Source organism: Euprymna scolopes, chromosome 6 (assembly GCF_053919585.1).
Source record: "Euprymna scolopes isolate OS-2025 chromosome 6, ASM5391958v1, whole genome shotgun sequence".
Lineage (NCBI taxonomy): Eukaryota > Metazoa > Mollusca > Cephalopoda > Sepiida > Sepiolidae > Euprymna > Euprymna scolopes.
This window is the reverse complement of record NC_136487.1, coordinates 83,441,496-83,467,024: the sequence shown is the minus strand read 5'-3', so window position 1 is coordinate 83,467,024 and position 25,529 is coordinate 83,441,496. Positions and strand designations below refer to the sequence as shown.

The 25,529-nt window shown below is 38.6% G+C and overlaps 2 protein-coding genes across 4 annotated transcripts in view; both read left to right on the top strand.

The window, feature by feature from the left end:
• LOC145277737 (glycerol kinase 3-like) overlaps positions 1 to 25,529 on the top strand; it is a 152,213-nt gene that overhangs the window by 15,452 nt on the left and 111,232 nt on the right. The window contains exon 1 of one of the 3 annotated variants that reach the window (XM_080129451.1): positions 17,124 to 17,128. The exons of the other annotated variants lie outside the window; for them this stretch is intronic. The gene's annotated coding sequence lies outside the window, so the exon portion shown is untranslated. Of the gene's footprint in view, positions 1 to 17,123; positions 17,129 to 25,529 lie in introns of those variants that run through there. 3 annotated transcript variants of the gene reach the window in all.
• Positions 221 to 10,651, top strand: LOC145278194 (protein CFDP2-like). The gene is made up of 2 exons (XM_080130478.1): positions 221 to 902; positions 10,608 to 10,651. Exons 1-2 carry the CDS (start codon positions 221 to 223, stop codon positions 10,649 to 10,651), a joined length of 726 nt encoding a protein of 241 aa, XP_079986604.1.

The window sequence follows — 25,529 nt, the reverse complement described above, 5'->3', positions numbered from 1 at the left end:
GTTCCACTGCAACCTGGCCAGCTTACCGTGGCTGGTGGGCTTCCCTGTTTGCGGTAGAAATAAAAAGAACAAACAAAAACTCATTCTGGCATCCTGGAATGTCAGAACACTACTCAATCCAACTTCAACCACGACGAAGACCAGAAGGCCAGAAAGGAGAACGGCCTTAGTTGCCAGAGAACTCGGACGATATGGAGTAGATATAGCTGCTCTCAGCGAGATGCGGCTCCCCGGCACTGGTCAACTCATTGAATCTGGCGGTGGTTACACATTCTTCTGGAGCGGACGTAGCAATGAAGAGCGCCATGAGGCTGGCGTTGGATTCGCCATCAAAAATCATCTTGTGGGCAAACTCGACAGCATTCCTGAGGACGTGAACAATCGCCTCATGACTCTCAAGCTACAGCTCCAGCTGAGTAAGAAAACATTTGCAACCATCATCAGTGCCTATGCTCCAACCATGACCAACCCCGAAGAAACCAAAGATAAATTATATGAAGACCTCAAAGCCATCCTCTCCTCTGTACCACAGACCGACAAGCTCCTTCTCCTCGGTGACTTCAATGCCCGTGTTGGCAAGGATCACCAAGCGTGGTCAGGTATCATCGGACATCATGGGATAGGAAAGTGCAACAGCAATGGTCTTCTACTGCTTAGGACCTGTGCCACCAATGGACTGACCTTAACCAACACAATGTTCCGTCTCCCAACCAGAAACAAAACTACATGGAGGCATCCTCGCTCCAAGCATTGGCACATGATTGACTACCTCATCATCAGGGCTAAAGACAAGCAAGATGTGCTCGTGACAAAAGCTTTGTGCAGTGCCGACTGCTGGAAAGACCACCGCCTCATTGTTTCCAAAATCAGATTGCAAATAAAGCCCAAAAGAAGACCACAAGGTCAAAAAGTTGCCAAACGAATGAATGTCAACAAGCTAAAACTCCCCGAAGTTCAGGAAGAACTCCAAACCACCCTAACATACATACATACATACATTTAAACAGACAGGTGAGATTTATATTATAGATAAGAATTCTGCATTAATTAAAATCTAATATTTTATGCCGGGCAGCCTGCTAATATATATATATATATAGCACCGGTTCCGTGGTCAGGGGGTAGAACTGCCGACTGTCATCACGACGGTTCTAGGTTCGATCCTCGGCTTGGGATAGGTGTTAGTCTAGCGGCACTGATGAGTTGTGATACAACGAAACAGGACTGTATGTCGATGACTAAAATATATTTTATATATATATATATAAATTACCATTTTTAGCGATTAAAATGTTTTAATTATTTTGAATACAAACAAAATCTCTGTAGTCAAATTTAATTGTCGCACTTAAATTCTGGCAAAATATAAAACGATATCTGGCCCCCTAATGGCTTCCTAATATAATTTATATATGTTTTATAGGTTTAAACATCTATTAATTGATGAAAAATTCACGAGGTGTTTCCATTATTTTGTGCGACCCCTATATATATATATATATATATATATATAGGAGTCGCACAAAATAATGGAAACACCTTGTGAATTTTTCATCAATTAATAGATGTTTAAACCTATAAAACTTGAAAAATTACAAAAATGTTGGTTACATGGTTTCAGCAAAATATAAGTCCCTCTGGCATGGCCCCAGGAATGTTTACAGGTCCCTTCAGAAGAAAAAAATTGCTGGTGCAAGATCTTTTTTGCCCCCCCCCGTCCTTTCCAACGCTGGTCATATCTAGATAATTCATTTGCACTATGTTATATGTTCTGCATAATGTTGCTTATATGTTGCTTATTTAGAATTACACTTGATTATAAAACGAAAAAAAAAAATTTTTTATGATGTCCGTACTCATCACAGGACAAAAACATTAAAAAAATCATCCAAATTGATCTATTGTTTTTTTTGTTTTATTTTAATTAAGAAAATCAAATTATATTAGGAAGCCATTAGGGGGCCAGATATCATTTTATATTTTGCCAGAATTTAAGTGCGTATGTATGTATGTATGTATGTATGTATGTATGTATGTATGTATGCAGGCCCACAGCAATCTGAAGCGAGAGCTTTGCAAAGGTTTAATTGATGGTCTTAACCATGGCACACAAAGCTGGAAATGCCACACTTGTGAACGAGTGCTTTTGTCAAAAGCTGGCTACGTCAACCACCTTAATTCGCACAAAACTCCTGTTCAGGTCAACTTTGCACCTATTGGTCCGAACCAAAATATCTGTTTAACATGCAGCAAAAGTTTGCAAGTCTACTGCTAGTTTGAGAAGACGTGATTGTTCATAGTAATACCCTTCAACCTCCAGAGGAAGTCAACTCGATGAAAATTGTTCAATTTGTATGTCACATCGGCTTCAAGATGTGCAAATCTGCGGTGGGAGTGCAGAGTCATCTGAGATGGCATGGACGACACGATTGGGAGAACTTAATGTGACGGCGATCATCTGGAAAGAAGCAGCAATCGTCATGTATGTATGTATGTATGTATGTCTGCCTAAAACTTTCGACAGAGGCGACAGATTTTCACAAGATTGGTATCGTTTTGAAGCTCGACCCTTTGGATGACAATTATCGAAAAATTGGCTAAAAACATGAATTCTTTCATCCTCAACTGGGCACTTTTCTACAGGGAGGGGTCGCTTTTTTCAAAAATCATCCCCCTCTTTTTGATTAACTAGCCTTAATTTAAACCTATGTAATTTCTGGTTTGGCGATTGGTGCAACAGCAAAGATGTCACGTTTTTTTGTTTTTTTTTTCATGTTCTTTTCCTCCTTCACGGGTTCAAGCCTGCCTGTCTACTACTACCACTTTTTCTTTTTTTTTTTTATTTTGCTCAACACACACCTCTAAACACCCGGGCAATGCCGAGCATCCAGGCTAGTCTTGATATAAATGCATTTATAGATGTCTGTCTTAATGTCACTTATTTGAATCAATATTTTACTAGCAGACCGCCTGGCATTGTCCAGTCGTAAAATATGCTTAAATATGATATTTCAATTTATGAAGATTTCATATATATTATTATAGAGCCAATTTTCTATCGATTATTATATTGTACTCAATATATAGTAGTGATTTCAAAAGTAATGAAAAAAAAATATATATGACTTTGGTGCTATTAGCTAAAATCGAAACCAAAATATATAGCTCTCCAATCTTATTTGTTACTGCCTGACCTAAATCCATACGCATACAAAAACTGAAAAAAATAAAAATAACGTTGTTAAAGATATAAATGTATGCATGCATAGAAATAACACATTTAGTCAACTTACGCCTGCCAAGTTCCAGATTTTTTTTTTTTGATTTTGATACATTAGTAGCTATACTTACCAGCTAAAAATCAAATCGAATTTGTTCCACAAGTTCAAATCTTCTATATATCAAGTTTCAAGTCTGTCAACCAAAAATTGACAGAGTAGTTTAATAGAGACCTTTCTTCAGACAGACAGATAAGATCACTTTTATATAGATATTGAGAGATATTCTATGCTAATATCCTCATTAATCACTACTCGTTCAGTATTGTTATACTTGTCTAGGAGACAATTGTAGCTTATTTGAGCCATCTGTATTTATAAAAGTCTGATTTTCACAAACAAATGCATAATGTAATGCATATTGACAGTGAGTACATCTTTCCTGACAGGTTGTTGGTATTTCTGAAGGTGCAAAACAAAGACAGCATTCACTTCCATGGAAAATAATTAATAGCCTCATTGTCATGCCTTGACAACACCAACATATTGGCTACTTTCTAATTTGTTCTTTTTTTTTTTATTATTATTATTTTGCGGATAGGTTCTGTCAGTTCTGCTGACTTATTTCTTCAACAATGATGATGATGATCACCATCATCGTCGTCATCATCATCAGTTAACTCTTTCTCATCACTGTTGTCATAGTTGGTTTAATGTCCGCTTTACATGCTGTCATGCATTGGATAGCTTTTAAAAATTAACTTCCAAATTAATTTATGTCTCGCCAGGTTTTTATTTATCTCTCTTCCTCTTTCAAAGTCATCCTTATCATTTCCCTCCATACTTTTGCATGTCCTTATTCTGCCAACTGGTCTAGCTACCTCAACTAACTCAAAAACTAACCTCTCTCTGGCCAGGTTTTATTCATCCCTCTTTCTCTCAAATGCTTCCTTATCACTGCCTTCCATGTTTTTGCTTGTCCTTCCCCCTAACAACTATTACCTCAACTGTCCTATACCAACTAACCTACAAAGTAACCTATGCCTTGCCAGGTCTTTATTTATCGCTCTTAATCTTAGTACTTATTTATCATTTCCTCCCATGTTTTCCTTGGCTTCCCCTTGCCACTGTCCTGCATCTACTAACACAACTAATTATGCTGCCAACAACTCTATTCCAAGTTTATCTGTTTAAATATATGGCTTCAAATCTGTCTAAAAAGAATTTAAGGTTATCCCGTGTTAGCTTAATGGCTGTGTTAGATATTAAAATGCATGTGTTAACTAGTGAATATCTTAGCTACTTCATATTACCTTTTACATATATTGTTGGTTATGTGAGAAAACAGGAAGTATTCCAGACAGGAGTCAGTAGGATTATGATACATACGAGTGAGTACAAGCCAGTAAAGAAAATGAAGTTCTTCATTAATACATTTTGGATTTTCTAGCAGTAAATACTAACACACACAAAATAAATTTCTTTCTCCATTTTTTTGAGATTCACTCTCTTCATCACGTTGCGGCATGTGTGCACTGGTTCTTGTAGGTGCATGTGAGTGGGTAGCAATTACTTTCCTCTTCACTCTCTGGAGCAAGGAAGTTTTCACAGAAACGTGTGAACTCAAAATATTTTCAACCAATGAAAATCGTTCCAAATCACAAAAAAGTTACACATAAATGTGAAAGTAGCAATCCAGTGCACGTATGCACACACACACACACACACACACACACACACACACACACACACACACACACACACACACACACACACACACACACACACTCCACAGTGTTGCACATGTGCATCTTACAATCTATTCCGGCTGTGTGATGACATAAATTTGATTTAAAGCTGCTACTTAAGTTTAGAAGAGAAGGCCCTAATCAATCCATTATTCACTGGGGGAAGATGCAGTTTAAGACTGGAATGTAGAAATGGTAAGGAAGTGTATAAGAGGTAATGCCTGGGAATATGGACCTCCTAGGACTAACCAGATCTATACCTCAGCCTGATAGCAACAAAGCCACTGTCAGACTGATTGTCATAGACATAGTGTTTATGTTCTTCGCACTGGGGGAAGATGTAGCTTAAGACTGGAATGTAGAAATGGTAAGGAAGTGTATAAGAGGTAATGCAATCTAGCCCTGCAAAAAATACCTGAGCAGTTCCATCAGCATTCCCTAGTTTGAGCATTTCAAGTGATTGACCATGAACCAACCCCTTCACAAAGAGAGAAGGTAAAACCTGGAAGGATAAGACTTTCTCAGCTCACTCAGAACAAATACCTCAGCCTAACAGAGCAGGGCAGAAGAAAGCTGCCTATCCTCTATTGGACTGACTGCCAACGATGTATCCTTGACTCATAGAAATAGTACCTACTCAAGCTAGAAGAGATAGAACACCATTACTGGTGCATGTTTATATTTAATTTGTACTATAGACATCATTCATTTTATGACTTGCTTCAAAACCTGGTTGCCCGAAACCTATCAACCTGAACAGTCTGTATGTTCTCACTAGCATTGCTCCTTCAGATGTGATATGAAAAGTTGCCAGCTGAGTAGAGATCACAAAGACTATCAGTGATGAATGTTAACTCCTTCATTGACACAAACAGACAACCCAATGACTGAAGTCAAGAAGCTTCCTCAGCCATGTCTAATCCCTAGCAACAGCTCAGAAAAAGACCAGATTACAACTGCGAATCAGACGGCTAGAGAATGCCTGTTCCCTCCTATTAATATGGGAATCCCCCTTTCTGAAGCTCTATCTCTTGATTCAGTAATACTCTGGCTTCAGTGAAAAAGACTCAACCACTCGAGAACAGGAATAGCACGATGAAAAGTTGCTATGACTCGGGGGGGGGGGGGCTACAAAACTGACCCAATAATCTGTGAATGTAGAGAGGAGGACCATACGATCCAACACTGCCTTGTCTTCCCTTTACTACCTAACCGGTGTAGTTTGAAAGGTTTTTCAGAATACAGAATACTGTGTAAAAAAAACTGTGAAACTGACTATGTGCTTAAAAAACATGGAAAAAGGAAGAAAAATTTCTATTATGTTAAATATATAGGAAATAATCGACACCAACAAAACCACTATAAAACTGATTTGTTTCATGACTTTATAATACATATTCTTTACCGCCTTGCAATTTTATTAATCATTTTTATCTTCAATACACAAATCATAATTCATAATGTGGGCTCAGAATATGCAAGAGTTACCTCCCTTTAACAATCTCATAACTTGGCTATCTTGAATCGATTATCTCTTAAATTTTATTTATGCAAATATTATTAGGTTGCTGCAGAAATTATGTCGTTTTTAGACGTATTTATATCTGATAAAAAACGATATAATTTTTGCACCAACCTAATAATTTGTTTTCTGACTTTTGTGGATTTCTTTGCTTTTTTCATTGATTTTTTTTTTTTTTTTTTTTTTTTTGCACATTTCCATTTTTTTCTGAATTTTGCAGATTTCTTATTTATTTTTCAAATATCCTGAATTATGATTAAATATTAGCATTTACTTGAAAAGCAATAAAAAAGATTTCCTTAACACTACCATTGATGCAAAATTTTGGTGGCAACTACTCTCTTTCTTTCTTGGTTCGTTCAAAGGATTTTTTAGGGTAAGGATATTGCCACTTGAACATAGGATTAGTCAGAAGGAAGGTGTGTTTGTTTTACAAGAAATAAATAATAAAATCAAGCAGCGTTTAATAAAAAAATGAAATTGAAATATATAACAAATTAAACATCATAATAATGGTGTATCTGATGTAGAATATTGCCAAAGAAATCTTTTAATATAGTGGTGCTTAGAAAAGATTTAGAAAACAAAGTTTGAAGGCTGGTACAACATTTTCAGAAATACAATTTCCAATTAATTATATTTGGTATAATATGAGCATGAAGACAAAAGTAAAACTAATAGCCCCCAATCCTCAACTGATCAATTGTACCCTCCATCCTGAAAAAAGTATATGAAAAGAGCGCAGAATATTAACTTGCAGAGTGAATTAATTTTACCTGTCATCACTATGAAAAATAGTCAAAGCTAATCAGTAAAATACGGCAGGCTCTTTAGAAACTAACTACTTCAAGATAGGCTATAATTCATAATGAGTACTTGACTTTGCAAGTATATATTTATGTTTTTTAATTATTCTATGGTAGTAATAGTAGTAGTAGTAGTAGTAGTAGTAGTAGTAGTAACAATAACAATAATAATAATAAGAAGAAGTGTGCTTGGGTTTATACAGACCTGATCATATGACCACTAAGGAAACATGGCTTACCTGTGGACCAATCAATGCGACTCTTAAAGAGACAAAGGCAACAACCACTAACCAATCTTGGACAAGATCTCAGTGTAGTATCTGTTCTGATGCTACACTTCACCTTTATGTCCTCGGTCAGTGGAGGAGAAATCCTTCACGACCGAGGTAATTTTTATTTTTGTTCCTATCCAGAGTGCCCCATTCTGAGGAGCTGGATTTTCCCCACATTGAAACCAAACCTTATGTATAACTCTGCCCTCGTGGGGGGGGGGGGAGGTGCAAGTAAATCGGAACAACCTTAACCAATCAATGTGTTCTAAATTCCCCTATGTGTTCGAAATTCTTGTACCTTGGAATAAAGTTGATAAAATATATTAGCATAAACTTTGGCATTACTTTAACTTTTAATTATTAATTCACTAATTTATCTTTTGAAATCAACAATCAATTATCAATGACTGTGATAATAAGCAGTTTGTTGTTCGTACAAGCATTTATTTATGAAAATAAGACTTTTCTTTTTAGTTACGGTCTTGTATTATTAGACTGTTCAGTAGATTTAAAAATCAGAGCCAATAGGTTACCTCCCTTCATCTATAATGTTAATTTAAAAATACAATTTGGGCACATAATAAGGAACAACGGTAAAACTGCCGTTTAGCAGCCTGAACAATGTGATAAAAAATTATGTACTGACACTAAAAATGGCTTTTATATGTTTTTAAAAATATGATGATATGGTGAACATTTTTTTGAGTTAAAATCTATTTAAAATCTATGCATGAAATCTGAAGAAGAAAATAAACGACACATTTTAAATGAGTAAATACAGTTAAATAAGTACAGTGCACATATTTCCAAGATGGAAGCATGATATGTTGCCATCTTGCAAATACTAATATCCTTAGTTAGATAAGAATATCCGTCCCAGGATAAGTATAATTAATTTCTAAAAACCTAAAATTCAGCTTTTTGCCTTTATTCTTCTAAAATTAAGTGTTTGGGGATTGACTAAAAAGAATGTTCTTCTTTGTCAATCAAATGGGGTGATTTTAGAAAACAAAGGAGATACTGATAATTTCATAAAATAATGTATAAGGGAACGTAGCCTATTGGCTCTTTTCTTTTTTTTACATATTGGAACATTAAGTCAGTTTAATAATACAAAACCACCCATTTATTTCCTTTGGTAGACCTGACCAATCAGACTCTTGGACATATATCAATTCTAACTGAACTTTTATGGAATCCATCTGGAGACCTCTAGGGATTTGCCAGGCAATCAGAGAGCTTTCAGGTTGTCACAAAGAAAGGCGACATTCTCTCTCACTCCTGTCAAATAGATACACTGAGTAAGGTTATCTTCACTTGAAGATATAGTACTCCAAGAAAAAACTTTTGACAGCCCGACATTTATTATGTGTACTCACTAGGAGTTCTCACATAGGTCATCATCTGAGATTTTTTACTGACAATAACTGGTGTTCCTTGGAGTCTGGTTGACAACAAGTTTCTCGAGATTTTCTGCACACTCCATGTCTTCTGATAACCTTTGCAAATGAATTTGCATTATTTCAACAGTCGTTTATCATTGATTTCTCACTGGCAATAAACATTGGTTTTCAGTGGAATTTGAGTGGCAATAAGCCTCCTGAAGATCCCAGTACTCTTCGCATCGTCTAACGGATGTCTGGTTCTCACTCCTTAATTCTTCCATCCTTCTTGACGTTTCATGATTTTTATTGTTATTATTATCATTAGCGGGACCTGTGGAAATTCCACAAGGGACTCATTCATATGTAATATATTGATGTTGGCATTCTGTAGATGTTCAGTGTAAATGGAGACGCTCTGATATTATTGTAGCTTTTTTGTTAAAACTGCAAAAGTATCTATCTAAGCTAGTACGAACACCCAGCAAAGCCCAGTCGTAAAGTACGCTTAAATATGATATTTTAATTTTTGCAGATTTCGTATATATTATTATAGAGTTAATGTTCTATCGATTTTTATATATTATAAAGTTGCGATTTCAAAAGTAAAAAAATCCACATGACTTGGGTGCATTAGCTTGAATTGAAACCGAAATAAAAACTTATGAATATATATATATATATATATATATATATATATATATATATATATATATATATATATATATATATATATACCTTGAGTTCCTTCAGCCATAATTGAAATCAAAACTTTTGAAGAATTCTTGATAAAATTATTTATTAAAAAAATACATGACTTAAGTACCATCAGCTATAATCAAAACCGAAACCAAAACTTATGGAGAATTCTCGGTAAAATTATTTGTGACAAGAAATGGAAGTATATAACAATTAAACGACCCGGATGTAAACCTGAAACAGAAAATAACACACATGCTATCATATTAATATATAGATTATTATTATTAATTTGCTTTAATTCTTCTCTTCACTGTCTTAACTTCTAGCAACTTACACCCAACTGTGTAGATCATACAAATAAATAGCTCATTTGTTATTTATATAAAGGCCTTGTTTTTCTTCCTTTGGTAACTCTTTTGTTACAGATTATTATAAAGATAGCCTTATATTTTATGTTAAGATTAGCTCCTGTAGTTACATTAATATATAAATATACTCTAAATGTCTTGTTGTAGTGTTAGAAATAGCAGTGGAACCGAATGCTATTTTCTTTTCATGTATCGACTTGGATTGTACTGTAATTGCATTGGATTGTATTGGACGAAATTTGCCAACTTGTAGTTCCTTTCAGTAAATCACAGATGCACAGAATATTCATCCCAAATTCTCAGCACATACTATAAAAAACCAAATATACAGTTGTCTCTTTTTTTTTTTTTTTTTTCTTCTGCAGACAATGCATGTGCACGTGTCAGACTAGCCTAGCCCCTTTGGGAAGTGAAAGGCCCTTTGTAGATGCAACAAATAGAGTATTAACATATAAGCTTTCTCACCACTAATAAAACAGCTTTATTAATACACACACACAAATATTTTCATGCCTATCTTATCTACATGCTGTAAACACTGGATGAAGATATTTACTTAGTTTTTTTTTTTTTTTTTTTTTTTTTGTAGACAGAACAACTTCCCTTCCATACAAACTGTTCTTGGCCCTTTGAAATCTTATTAATTTCTTAACCTATCATCTTTCGCTCTTTAACAAGTTGTCAGCAAACATGAATTACTTTTGTAGGGATAAACAGTCATTCATCAGCGCTTATACAGTATGAGACATACGTGAAAATCGTATTTTAAGTAAAAATTCTTCAGCATTCTAACATATCAGGCAAAAATAAGTATACTCATAAAAAATTGGGAAAAATTATTGAATATAATTTTAATTATGATAAAAATCAATTTTCATATTTTGCTGAGCTGCCATTCATCCTTACTTAGTTAAATGACAGACTGACTTATCTCCCCCTGGTTCATAGGAAGTTCCACTTTTACCAATGGTGGCTCGACAAAATATGAAAACTGATTTTTATTTTTAATTGAACTTCTACTCGATAATTTTTCCTAATGTTTTGTGTGGATCTTTTGCCTAATACGTAAGTGTACCATGAATTTTTACCTAGGACACATATGGAAACCGCATTCCTAGTCCCATACGATATAAGTGCCATTTATCAGCTATCCTATTCTTGACACTAGCTCTTTTCACTTTGAAAATTTGCAATTTTCATTTCTTCTTCAATACTATTTATTTTATATTTAATATATAAAAGGCAAAGTGTGTGTGTGTGTGTGTGTGTGTGTGTGTGTGTGTGTGTGTGTGTGTGTGTGTGTGTGTGTGTGTTGCAAAAACTTTGGACACATGAGGGATCCTTACGAGATCGGTATCGTTTTGAAGTTTGATGTCTTGGACGACAAATATCGAAAAATTGGCCAAAAACATTCATTCCTTCGCCCTCAATATTTCCGTTTTTTACAAGGAGGGATTGCCTTTTTCGTCGACATTTTCGCAAATCATCGTCTCCATTGGATTGACTATGCTTAATTTCAGTGCTCTTGACTTCCGTTTTCGCCATGGACGTCTTGGCTAAGACGTTATATTTTTTTTTTCCTCCTACGTGTTAAGGGTTCGAGCCTGCCTGCCTGCTACTACTTTTTTTTTTTTAACAACACCTCTCTCCACCCTGGCTGCTTACTGTTGTTTTGATTCCCCTCACCCTGCCTCTGCTACTACCACTTTTTTTCGGGGTTCCTTACTATATCACCTCCCAATGCAGGTACCCCCGCTAGTAGATATATAAACGTCTTTCTTAGCTTCACATATTTCAATTTAAATGTAATATTCTCCGCCTTTACCAAAACTGTTGCTGCTGGTTTAATGTTTGTAGACTGGGTTAGTACTGTATAGATGGAAGAAAATGATAGGTAATTAAAAAGGTCATTCATAAAGGGGTGTAACAATCGTACAAGGGAAATAACTCTTTATTCATATAGTATAAATTAGTTCCCCTTCGTTTGTTATATTTATTACAAAGTAAAGTTCACATCAAACTAGAAGAATGTCCGTCACAGGGCATGTACCACCCCCGCATGTAGTTTAGTTTTTGCATACGAGTAGAAGGCCACTCTCATTTATTCAAACACATGTGACAGACATATGACAGATGCGTAGAATGTTTCGAATGAGCGCTTTGTATAGAAATTCAGCAATGCCAGAGAAATAATTCTGTGTGACTAAGGGATTGATCATAATCTCAGAATTGAATTTCGAATGCTGAAACTAACGCAATTTGTTTTTAAAAATGTTAAGGTCTTAACATAAAAAAAAAATGCAAATGCGACAACAATTGGTGACAAATTGGATTTTTCTTTTTTTAAAAGAAACCTGCAATTCTTTTTTTTTTTTTTTTTTTAATGTAACAAAATTTATAACATTAATAAAAATGTTAAGGTTATTAACATAAATGAATAGAAGGAAACAGTTTGGTTCAAATACTATAGAAGTACAGTAAATTATTGCATTTCATGCAGGTAGTTTATATTTATTTTTATAACTCGACAAGAAATTTTTTTTTCTTCTCTTTGAAATAACTCTGAAAAACAATAATTATCCCAAAAAGGTAACGATTTACAAAAATATATAAATAAATAAATCAGAAAAATTAAAATACAAATAAATCGGTATAGTTTAATTTTGTGTGAACGCTTTTCAATTATCATAACTAGTTACCGGATTTTATTCAGTCAGTATGGATGATTAAGAGGGTTGATCTGTAATGTTAAAGACCTCAACACATTTTATTAAGGTGCCATTAAAAAAATACCAGTCGTCTCAGTTTTATTTAATAAAAATTTTAATTGCTTTGCAACTGTCATAGCATTTTCATTCATTTTTTTTCTCTTAATATTAAAGATCTTGACATTTCTTTAATAAAAAAAAGTACAATTCTTTTAAGATGAGTCGGTTTTAGCGTCGTAAATTCTCTTCTAAAAAAATTATAAATTTCTTAATCAAATAGTTATTATCCATGCATTGGTCGCTTTCTATACAAAAGCACGTTCGACTTTATATGTTTATTTAAGTTTATATATTGGATAAAATTTTATACATGCAAACGATATTTAGATACATATGTAGCAAGTGTTAGGGGTCTCATAGTCTATTGATTCACTGAAACTAAAAATACTTAACAAACACAAATACTTAACAAATGCAAATAGTTCACAAGTACATAAATACACATTTATTACGAACTGACAAACGTAAAGAATAAATTAACATCACAATATAGAACAACAATAATTCGGTACTCACTTTAGAAGTGGTTAGAGTTTTACTCAGTTTCTCAAGTGGGCATAGTTCCCATGAGAGGTAAAAACGTGCCTTCCCTTGTCAAGGCCGGGACTCGTTGTCCATGTGTGTCTCAAGGGAAGTAACTCTCTGGTGTATATCTTAACCAGTGTTCTTTGCCCATATTCCCCTACATATACATTCAGATATGTTTTGGTCAAAAATAGTCAGACCTCTTTGGTTGGTTGGTTGGTTGGTTGGTTGGTTTTGTTTTACGGCATATCAACACTTTTCAGGTTATTTAATGCCAAATCCAGTGATTTTGAAGAAAACTTTTTTAATAGAATATATTTGGGGTTTTTTTTTCAAGTCGATTTTTATTTAACCCATAAACATAACAGGTCCTACCATTCTGGGTCAGAGTGGACCTGGGAGCAATGCCAATTAAAGGATGGCTCCACACTCCCCAAAGCCCGCAAGCTGGGACTTCACCATCGGATATAGTTTAAGGTCATATCCAGGACCAGACCTCTTTTGGCCAAGAACAACTTATTTTTTATAAAAATTGTGATTTCATAATTTGTTACTTACACAAGCAAAACCTCCGACTGAGTCTAAATAGCAACACATTAATATTTGTGAAAAAATCATATCTATTTGCAAAACTCAGGCACATTAAGAACGGGGAGGGGGGAGAGAAATGATAAAATTCAAAAGAAAGATTACACTAAAAAAATAGAGACAGTCCAGCTTGCTTTTTTCTTTCGTCATCAAAGCCACCATTGTTGAGATGTTGGCTTTGGTCCTATACAATCCTATTGTAATGTAGCCGTTGGGTGTGTATAACAATATTGTTAGTGCATATTTATGACAGTATATATGACACTTTCTCATGTACTACTTGCCAAGCCAGATAGGATTGTTTGTTATCTGCTGCATTCTGGATTCGATCTATTAAATGTACTAAAGAAGACCAAGAATCATAAAACTGCAGGTTTAGATAACATACCTCCTGAAGTATGGAAGACAGGTGGTTTCAATGACATACTTCTTAATTCATGCAATTCTGTATATAATCAAAAAATTATTAATATATGGAGGGAAGAATGCATACTTCCCTTCCCCAAGAAGGGTGACCTAAGCATACCAAGCAACTACAGAGGAATAACACTCACTCCAATTGCAGCAAAAATCTATAATGCCATGCTTCTCAACTGTATCCAACCAAAGATCGAAGAAGTGCTCAGGAAGAACCAAAAACTGTCCCTCTTACCCATTGCTCCGATAACAAGTTCTTCCCCAGGACCGTCGAATTTCAGGGTCACAGTTTTATATTGTTTTAAGCGGTCTTTTCCGATAATCATATCAATGAACAGGTCCTTAATTACTTCCACTGTGATGGCGTGGTGGTTTTTACTGTTTAGGGATATGTCAACAATAGTTTCAGCGATGATTTTGGCATGATAATTAGGGTCCACCAATACTACGGTTTTCTGTTTGAGAATAATAAAAAGTTTCAGCTTTCTTGCTGTATTTTTGCTGATAAACGTCCCCACGCTGCCGGAGTCCACCTTAGTGTTCACTACTTGCCCATTTATTTTGCATTTCGTGTATGTAATGTCTTTGGCACCCGTTCCTAGTCAGGAGAGATTGGGTGGGGGGAGTTTGGGTCGTATAACACAGCAGCAGTGGAGGAGGAAGATTTACATACCTTCGCCCAATGGCCATTTTTCTTACATTTCATACACTCGGCGTTACGCGCAGGACACATGGCCCGTGAATGTTGTGTGTTCCCATGATCTTATGATAAGCTTTTTTTAAGAAGCATAGAGGCCTGCTTTTTTTTCAGCTATTTTTGCCTATTACTTTAATTTTAGTTTAGACTAGCAGTTCCGCCCGGCTTTGCTCGGACCCCATGTACTGTTCATAAGGTTATGTGCATATGTATACATTAAAAAGTGTGAATATGTAAAGTAATGCCTTTCTGTATAAGTCTTCCTTAACTACCATAGAGAAAAGACAGACAGATATTTTCATTTATATATATATATATATATAGGTAGATAGATTGGATGCAATATATAGTAGCTTTTGGTAGGGTATTTCCTTTTATAGTGGCTAAGGGAGTGTCTTCTGGTTTAATTATGGTATACCATAAACAAACAACAGAAAAAAAAAAAATGGACAAATTACTGCGACTGGACAGATTCCATGGTAGCGGCTACGTTTGGGTGGTTATCGAAGTTTATCGTATGCTTCTCCGCTTGTTCTAGAGACCTAGCACTTGTAACGGTCTCTTGTAGAGTTGAGAATGTTTTTTTGAGTAGGTACTGATTAATAGACGAGAAGGAGATGCCGCTAATGAAAGCGTCACGGATATATTGCTTTTTGGTCTTCTCAGCGGTTACTGCTTGAAATTCGCAAGATTTGGCAAGTACTTCCAGTTGTTGCATGGAATCGTCGATAGTTTGTGCTGGTTTCTGTTTATTCGTCAGAAGTTGATGTCGGTTAAATATAACGTTTGCTGGTTTTATGTAAACAGCGTCTAGCGTTTCTATAGCGCCGTTGTAATCTGTAGCATCGCTTATTATTTTGAATATTATCGCTGAAACTGAATTAATCAAGGTGAAGAGATTTTGGGCATTATTTTCTATTTCCCCGTTGTTTAAAGTGCGTAAGTAATACTCAAACGTCAATTTCCAGAGTTTATAGATTTTTTTCCAAATTCGGAGCTGAATCTGTCCAGTCGCAGTAATTTGTCCATTTTTTTTTTTTCTGTTGTTTGTTTGCTTACTTTTTTTTTTTTTTTTTAAGTTGATAAAATTGAAATAAGTAGAGATAAAAAAAGAGTAAACAGGAATGCCTTTCGTAAAGGTTTTATCAACTTAAAAGCATACACGTGTTTTCAAGAATCAATATGGCGGAATCCTTAATCCCGGCCAAGAGGAATAACTACGATCCTTTATTTCTGGAAGAGTCAAAGCAATTTATTCTAACATATACTATAAAAAATAATTATAAGCCTTTTTTAAGAAGCATAGAGGCCTGCTTTTTTTTCAGCTATTTTTGCCTATTACTTTAATTTTAGTTTAGACTAGCAGTTCCACCCGGCTTTGCTCGGGCCCAATGTAATTTTAATAAACATTTGAAAGTTTCCATCGACAAAAATAAAGAAATTCTTCTTTTTTTACTTTTTAATTTATACAAACTGTGAGACTAACCGTAGCCCTCAGCGCAAGAGGGTCCGTGTGTGCCTGGCGTGTGGGGTGGTGGCTGATCCTGTGGTCGAGGCAGCAGAAGAAAGAGTTTCAAGATGGCGCCTGCCTGCTTTTATTAGAGACGGAATCTCGCAGGATCGCAAATTAGCTAGGCCATCTTGAGGAATAAAAATCGGTCCATTGGAGGTGCGAGGCAGTCGGGTTCTGACGTTCGTGGCGATCAGTACAGTGACCATTGGGTTCCGTTTCTATTCGTGCAGTCAGCTGAGCTTTGTTAGTTACCTTCGCGCCGTGGCTGTCATTGTTTGTTGGTTTGCTGTGTGTTGCCGTGGTTCTTCAGTGAAACGCTTCGTCGCCCACGACGAGACTTCCCGTCTCCTACACAAGATACTCATACAAGCTATTTCGCCCCCCCCCCCCCACTCCGAACTTGGTTTTCTTTTCTTCAATGGCGGATAGGTTCGATATAAAGTTGATACCGGAATTCGACGGATCCGACCCGGTACTCAGCTGGGTTGAGAAGGTCGAGTTACATTGTCAGTTGTCCGGCGTGAAAAATGTCGAGCGCGTGATTCCTCTGCGGCTGACCGGCGGGGCCTTCGCTGTATATCAGCAACTCAGCGCTGAGAAGTGTGACTACTCGAGTATCAAGGCGGCGTTGTACAGGGCGTTCGCCACTGACCCCGCCACTGCATGGGAGCAGTTTGAGACGAGGTCTATACGCTTGGGCGAAACTGTGGACGTGTATCTCGCCGAACTTAAGAAGCTGGCGGTGTTGTTCGGCGGTCTTCCCGAGAGGGCCCTAGCCTACAAATTCCTGTCAGGACTCCTCGCTGGAGCAAAGCAGCTCCTGCGAGCAACCTCTACCATGTCCTCACTACCGCTGAGTGACCTAGTGGACAGAGTCAGGACAATAATGAAGGATGACTCGACGGTGCAGGAACCGGTAGTCGCCGTCGCACAGGCCCCACCAAGTGGCGAAGGACCGTCTCAGGGACCCAGCCCGCAAGGTGATGTCATCTGCTACAGATGCAACGGGCGGGGCCACATGGCAAGAAATTGTAGAAGGTGGTCGACGGCTGTTCGCTGCTACCGCTGTAACAAGACTGGGTACATGGCCCGAGACTGTGCGGGAAACGGGGACGGGGACAAGGTGCCAGTGCCGACCTCTTCCCCGAACAGAAAATAAACAAGGCGTTCCCTGTCATTCAGGTCCGAGTTAATGACACGTTATGTTCAGCCCTCCTTGATTCCGGTTGCTCCCGCACCATAGTGTGTGCGGACTTCTGTCGGGCATGGAAAAAGAAGAACGTCAGGATAACTACCATTACTGGAAAAATACGAATGTGTTGCGGCGTGGGTGTGGTACACATTCGCACAAGAACTGGGAACTCGGCCAACGTCGAAGCGCTGGTGACACGCGAAAAGCCGCTGAGTTTCGACTGTTGCTAGGCTACGATGCCATCAAAGCCCTGGGTGGCGTGCGCATAACGCGCGCTGGCGTTGTAGAGTTTCAGGATAGGCCCCCGGTGTGCGCAGCACTAAGAGTCGACCAGCCGGACTTCAGTGCGGAATTCAACGACCAACAGAAGGCGTGGACTGCCATTTGGAGGTGGTCAGAAGACAAGGAACCGGCCAAACTACAAAACAAAGTGGCAGAGTACCGTATGCCCGACCAGATAAGGCCTGCATACGAAAGCGAGCTCCGTGAATGGATTAAGAACGGTTGGCTGATTCCATACCCCTACGACAAACTTGGACCCCCCAAGGGCCTGATACCGCTGATGGCAGTTGCCCAACCTAACAAGTCAAAGGTGAGGCCGGTAATGGACTACCGCGAGTTGAATGCGCACGTTGATGCGTTCACAGCGGACGCCGACGTCTGTGCCAGCAAGCTGCGAGAGTGGCGCCGGCAGGGGTCCAATGTGTCCCTATTGGACTTGAGAAAAGCATACTTGCAGGTCCGGATCGGCGAGGCGATGTGGCCTTTCCAGACAGTGATGTTTTCCGGGAAGAGATACTGTCTTACACGACTCGGATTTGGGCTAAACGTAGCACCCCAGATAATGAAGGCTATCGTCAATGCCGTGTTGTCACAAGAAGAATGGATCAGAAAGGGAACATCAGCGTATATTGACGATATATACGTGAACGAAGATATCGTGTCATCTTCGCGCGTAAGATCCAAACTTGCCGAGTTTGGTCTAAACTGCAAGGACTCTGAGCGGCTTGAGGATGGCGCCCGCGTATTGGGCTTGAGCGTTCAAAAGGAGCGAGGGATCCTGAAGTGGAGGCGTGGAACCGCAGTTCCCGATGTACCCGACGTTTACACAAGACGTGCGGTGTTCTCCCTGTGCGGGAAACTTGTGGGGCACCTTCCAGTATGCGGATGGGTTCGTGCGGCGACAGGCGTCATAAAAAGGAGGGCAAATGCGGTCACCAAAGGCTGGGACGATGAGATAACCGACGAACTATTGGTTCGAATGTTAAAGGAGACCATCGCTAGTGTGAAAAAGAATGACCCCGCCACAGGGGACTGGTGCGTGCTGGGAGACGAACTGAGCATGTGGGTGGACGCAAGTTCTCTAGCGATCGGTGTAGTTTTGGAGAAAGATGGGGCCGTAGTTGAGGATGCCTGCTGGCTGCGACCGGCGAATGATGCTGCCCATATCAACCTGGCAGAACTCGACGCTGTAATAAAGGGCATTAACCTGGCACTTCAATGGGAAGTGAAGAAACTGTGTGTGCACACTGACTCACTTTGCATGCACCACTGGGTGTCGGACACACTCACGAGCAAGGCCAGGGCACGCACCAAGGCAGCCAGCGAAATGCTGATAAGACGGAGGCTGGAGACTGTGAAAAAACTGGTGACGGAGTACAACCTGTCCGTAGACGTAGTGCTCGTCACCTCGGACTACAACCTCGCCGACAAGCTCACTCGGGTACCACGGAGATGGTATGAGGCTATGAAGAAAGAAGCTAAGCCATTGCCTCTGTGTGCTGCCTCCGTCGAGGAGGACGAAATCAGGAAGATACATCACGACAGTGGGCACCCCGGAGTACAACGGACCTACTACTTTGTGAAGTTGGCTAGACCATCAATACCAAAAAGCGCAGTAAGAGCAGTGGTCAGGGAGTGCCAAACGTGCCAGTCCATCGACCCCGCCCCAGCCAGATGGCGGAAAGGACAGCTGGGAGTGGACGCGACTTGGAGTCGGTTGGGTATGGATATAACCCACTACGGCAGCCAACACTTCCTCACGCTGATAGACTGTGGGCCAACGAGGTTCGCGATTTGGCGCCAATTAGCAAGGCAGGATTCCACCAGTGTCATCCATGAATTGGAATCCATATTCTACGAAAGGGGGCCGCCTGAGGAGATCCTCACGGATAACGACACGGCGTTCTGCAGCAGGGAATTTAGGCATTTTATGGACAACTGGGGGATCCGCCTTCGACACCGATGCGCGTATGTGCCGAGCGGCAACGGCATAGCGGAGCGGTGCCACCGAACCGTGAAGAGGATCACGGCCAGGAAGAAGTGTACGATCGCGGAGGCGGTTTACAGATACAACACAACGCCTAAGGACGCCGTGACTGGCGGCAGTGCGCCCGCTGATGCGATTCATCACTAGCACGTGCGCGTCAAGGACGTTGAAGTAAGTCTACCCGACCAACAAGAACCCCAGGGGACGTACCAAGTGGGAGACACCGTCTGGGTGAAGCCACCCGGCGGCCGGTGCACCAGCAGCTTTTGGAGGGGGCGGGTCACCGGCGTCATCAGTGAACAGGCCATACTAGTCGATGATACTCCGCGCCACGTAAGGGATGTCCGGCCCGCTCTAAGCGCTGACCAATCGGCGAGCAGTGGAAGTAGCGAGTCATCCGACGATGAGCGATGGATCCAACCTGTGCCCCACGAACCTGGTGACTCAACTGCGAGCAGTGGAAGGAGCGAGTCATCCAACGATGAGCGATGGATCCAACCTGTGCCCCACGAACCTGATGACTCAACTGCGAGCTCTAATGCTGATGCTGATGCTTCCGATGCCACTTCTGAGAGCTCCGATGAGGAAGTCCCAGCAATACCCCTCCGCAGGAGTGCTCGAATCAAACGGTCACGTCCGCCGTGTCACGTATGTGATCTGGAGACCAGGGGGGAGTGTGAGACTAACCGTAGCCCTCGGCGCAAGAGGGTCCGTGTGTGCCTGGCGTGTGGGGTGGTGGCTGATCCTGTGGTCGAGGCAGCGGAAGAAAGAGTTTCAAGATGGCGCCTGCCTGCTTTTATTAGAGACGGAATCTCACAGGATTGCGCGAGGATGCAAATTAGCTAGGCCATCTTGAGGAATAAAAATCGGTCCATTGGAGGTGCGAGGCAGTCGGGTTCTGACGTTCGTGGCAATCAGTACAGTGACCGTTGGGTTCCGTTAGTGACCGTTGGGTTCCGTTTCTATTCGTGCAGTCAGCTGAGCTTTGTTAGTTACCTTCGCGCCGTGGCTGTCATTGTTTGTTGGTTTGCTGTGTGTTGCCGTGGTTCTTCAGTGAAACGCTTCGTCGCCCACGACGAGACTCCCCGTCTCCTACACAAGATACTCATACACAAACGCAAGCTAAAAATCAAAAGAGGAGCATATTAGTCAATAAATTAATAACAAAATCGTCATAATGAAATGGACATGAATGTCAAATTGATATCCACATTGAAATCAGAATTTCATAAATAAAATCGGCGCTTCTCCACTATCGGGACGAAATTTCGGAAATCATAATGCGGAATTTCACATGAAAACAATGGTATCTACGTATTCCTTGTATTTTTAAGATGATTTAATCCAAAAATTATGAAAATCGATATGGTAGAAAGTTATTTTTTAAAGAAAATAAAAATAGAATTTGATAAAAAGCGATCGTAAAACACAGGAGAATTCAAAAGGGAGGTAATTTTCCGTTTTGCTTTAAAAAAATTTCACCTGCTAACATGATTAAAGTTGTTTTTTTTTTATTTAATAATTCAGTAATATTCGGGTAATTTCGACTGCATAATTTGGAAGCTATCATTGTAACTTAATAGAATTGACAAGAAAAATTAGTTGAAACCATCCTTTTTTTTTTATCTGAAAACTCCATTTATCGACTACAAAATCTCGTCCCACTTCTGTAGAAGCACCATAAAATCATTTCATACTGCTACTACCAACGTGTAACGCTAATCTGATGTAATAAAAAGACGTGTTACAGAAGAAGAAGAAGAAGAAGAAAGCGAATATGATATTGTTATTTTAGAACACATACCATAAAGCTAGAGACCAATTAGTTTTCTTCTTTTTTCTCTTTCTTTCTCTTTCCATTCTACTAACTCATGTCATGGAGCCAAACATTCCAATCAACAATTACAAAGAAACCTCTAAACTAGTTTGAACATGTAAAAAAAAATGTCTTATTCATTTAGGCAGTCTTAATTCCTCATGCCTATTTGGCATCTAAATATTACATAAAGTCATCACCATTCACTTAACGCAGTCATAAACCTCTCCATCACCTTTTACCGAATTCTAATAGAGTTTCACCCTCGCCGTCCTAATTTTCATCTTTAGTAAATATTTGAATGAGAATCTATGGTGTAAATAGGTATTGGAGATGAACGACCAGCTTATTTAAGTTACTCTCTTACTTCAGCTTACTCCTTCCCAGTGACATGCAGGACGTGGGGGCCGGGGCGACTAGGCATTCAAATTGGAAGATGGGCATCCAAACGTATCCAAACTATCTGACAATTTTTATAATATTTCTCAATACTTGGATTTATACTTGAACCTTTAAGGTGGGGGGGGGTACAATTAAGGAGTTCTCAGAAATCAACAGACCTCTGCACCCCACTGGTCCTTTCTCTTCTTTTCTTTTTCATTTCTTTCTCTTTCTGTACCAAGTGGAAATGGGATGCACTCAGATCAATTGTTCTCTCTCTCTCTCTCTCTCTCTCTCTCTCTCTCTCTCTTTCTCTCTCTCTCTCTCTCTCTGACTCATGCTCACATACACAAAAATAATTTAAAAAATTAAATCATGTGAACTCGAGATTTCTCAACCAAATGAGAAAGATTCACACTCATTTTAAATGCCTCATCTACCTTTTACAAAATCCTTCGATCTTTATTATTCTTGATATTCATGAACAATCTTCATGATTAAACTGTGTCTGAAATGCATACATTTACTGATGACACCATGCGCTATACCAGAGATGTGAGAAAAATGAATGTATGCAGATCCAAGTCAATGGCTGAAACTTTACAAAATGACTGTCAATCTGTAGTGGAATGGGGACGTAAACCGATGGTAACATTTAATGCTACTAAAATAAAGCTCCTTTCCTTCAATAAATACAAAAAAAAAAAAATACCTCCAGCTACCGATTGCCAACACTGTAGCTGCATCATTCAAACCTCTCTGCCTAACATTCACAGGTAACATGAATTGAAACAAATACATAGGTTGCAAAGAAGGTGGGCTCCCTCTACCGTGCTAGAAAAATGCTCACACCTGACAGTATACTATGTCTGTACAAAACCACCATTTGCCCATTCTTGTAATATTGTTACCACATATGAGCCGGTGCATCAACCACTAGTCTTTCTTTAATCTAAAAAAGAGTTTCCAGTCTAATAAGTCCTGAACTATCAACCAAGCTCCAACTTCTGTCCCATCACTGCAATATTGCATCCCTATGCTTGTTTTATAAATACTTTAATGGAACGTGATCTGATGAACTTTTAGAACTGGTGCCTTCTCAGCGTAAATACTCCCCTCCCCGAATAACCCAACTAGGAGCAAAATCTCACGCTTTCACTGTAGAGCTCTGTAAGTGCCCGAGAGCCTTTTACTCTGATAGTTTCTTCCCTCAAACTGCCACACTTTGGAATTCACTCCCTGCTTCCTGCTTCCCCAACTGTACTAAGATGCAAAAAATTTAAATGTAATGTGAACAGACATCTCACTGCTCAACTCCTTATTTAGAGCATCCCTGTAGACCTGATCCCTAATTCAGAGTAGTCCCTTATACCCCAGTGGCAATGTGTTTTGGTTTGGGTGAATATCAAAATAAAAAAAAATTACTGACCCAACGGCTCAAGGGTGCTCTAATATGTACTACTAAAATTGTGGCTTTTGCTCATTATCCTGTCACTTTCACACTGGATGATGTCACAGAACATGAATTAACTAAGGGTGAATAATAAGAGAAGTAGAGGCAAATGATTCTGCTCCCACTCAGAAGCACCCCCCCCCCACACCCTCAGGCATAACCTCCTACAGGAAAATACAGTTGAGTCATATCCAAGCTATTTTTTCCAGAGTAACCCCTAACTAAATAGCATAATCAGTTGTTTATTAGGAATGGCGAAAGAGGTACAACTTGAATGTTTGCATTGTTTTGATTGCTCGGGCACTTTTTCTCATCATGGCTGTTATTGGCACAATGTTTCGGTCGATGAAACCTACGACTTTCTTTAGGTGCAACCCCATGTTACAGCTTGAATGTCTAAAAGCAAAGAGATTCAAGGAAAAAAATTCAACTAAAAACATAAAAATTTGAGACTATTATGAAATAATAATAATAATAATAATAATAATAATAATAACTAGCAGGACCTGTGGAAATTCCACAGTGAACTCTTTCATATGTAATATATTGATGTTGGCATTCTGTGGATGTTCAGCATAAATGGAGATGCTCTGATATTATTGAAGCTCTTTTGTTAAAACTGCAAAAGTATATATCTAAGCTAGCAGGGACACCTGGCATAGCCTGGTCATAAAATATGCTTAAATATCATATTTTAATTTATGCAGATTTCGTATATATTATTATAGAGTCAATTTTCGATCCATTCTTATATATTATAAAGTTGTGCTTTCAAAAATAAAAATATATATCCATAAGGCTTATGTGTATCAGCTATAATCAAAACCGAAACCAAAACTTATGAAGAATTCTTGGTAAAATTATTTATTACAAGAAATGGAAAGGCATATCAATTAAACGACAGACACTCGAAAGAAAAAAAAAATTAAATGTGACACACAAAATAACACACATGCCATCGTATTAATATATAAATTAAAATATTTTATGTACCAAAAACAGTTTTTCATGAAACTATTTTAGTTAAAACAATGTGGCAATAAAAATAATTTATTTAGAAAAAGGAACTGTCATTTAATATATGTATATTTTAGATTTAATGATAGAAAGCCTGAGAATGTACAAAATACCAGGTAAAATAATCAACTTGATAGAAATTGCAATGAGAACATGAAGACTTGAACTGACAGCTGGTGGCCAATGCATAACTGAAATCAAAATACAAAGAGAGATCTTCCTGTTCATTATCGCCATGATGCCTCTGAATAATATATTAAGAAAATGCCAAGCCAGATACAAGTTCACTAACACAGAAGAAAGAATGTCCCACCTAATGTACATGGATGACCTGAAACTGGTTGCAAAAACTAAGACAGAACTAGAGATACTAATAAACATGACCAGAATCTTTAGCCAGGATATCTGAATGGAATTCGGTATAGAAAAATGCATACTGCTGACCATGAGGAGGGGAAAACTGGAAGCAACAGAAGGTATAGTACTAGAGATGAGGCCACAAAATGAACAGGATAGCTATAAATACTTGGAAGTGCTGGAAGCAGGCACCAGCAAAGCAAAAGAAATAAAAGAGAAAATTGGAAAGGAATACCTCAGAAGAACAAGAAAACTCCTCAAAACTAAACAATATAGTAGAAACCTAATTAAAAGAATAAACATGTGGGTAGTATCACTAGTAAGACCCTTTAGACCGTTTATAAGAAGAACTAAGGAATCTCGACCAGAAGACCAGGAAACTTATGACAATGCACTACACCCAAAGAATGATACTGACTGACTATATGTGAAAAGGAAAGACGGAGGAAGAGGGCTGCTTTGTATAGAAGATTGTGTAAATGACACAAAAAAGAATTAGAAAAATACATAATGCAAAA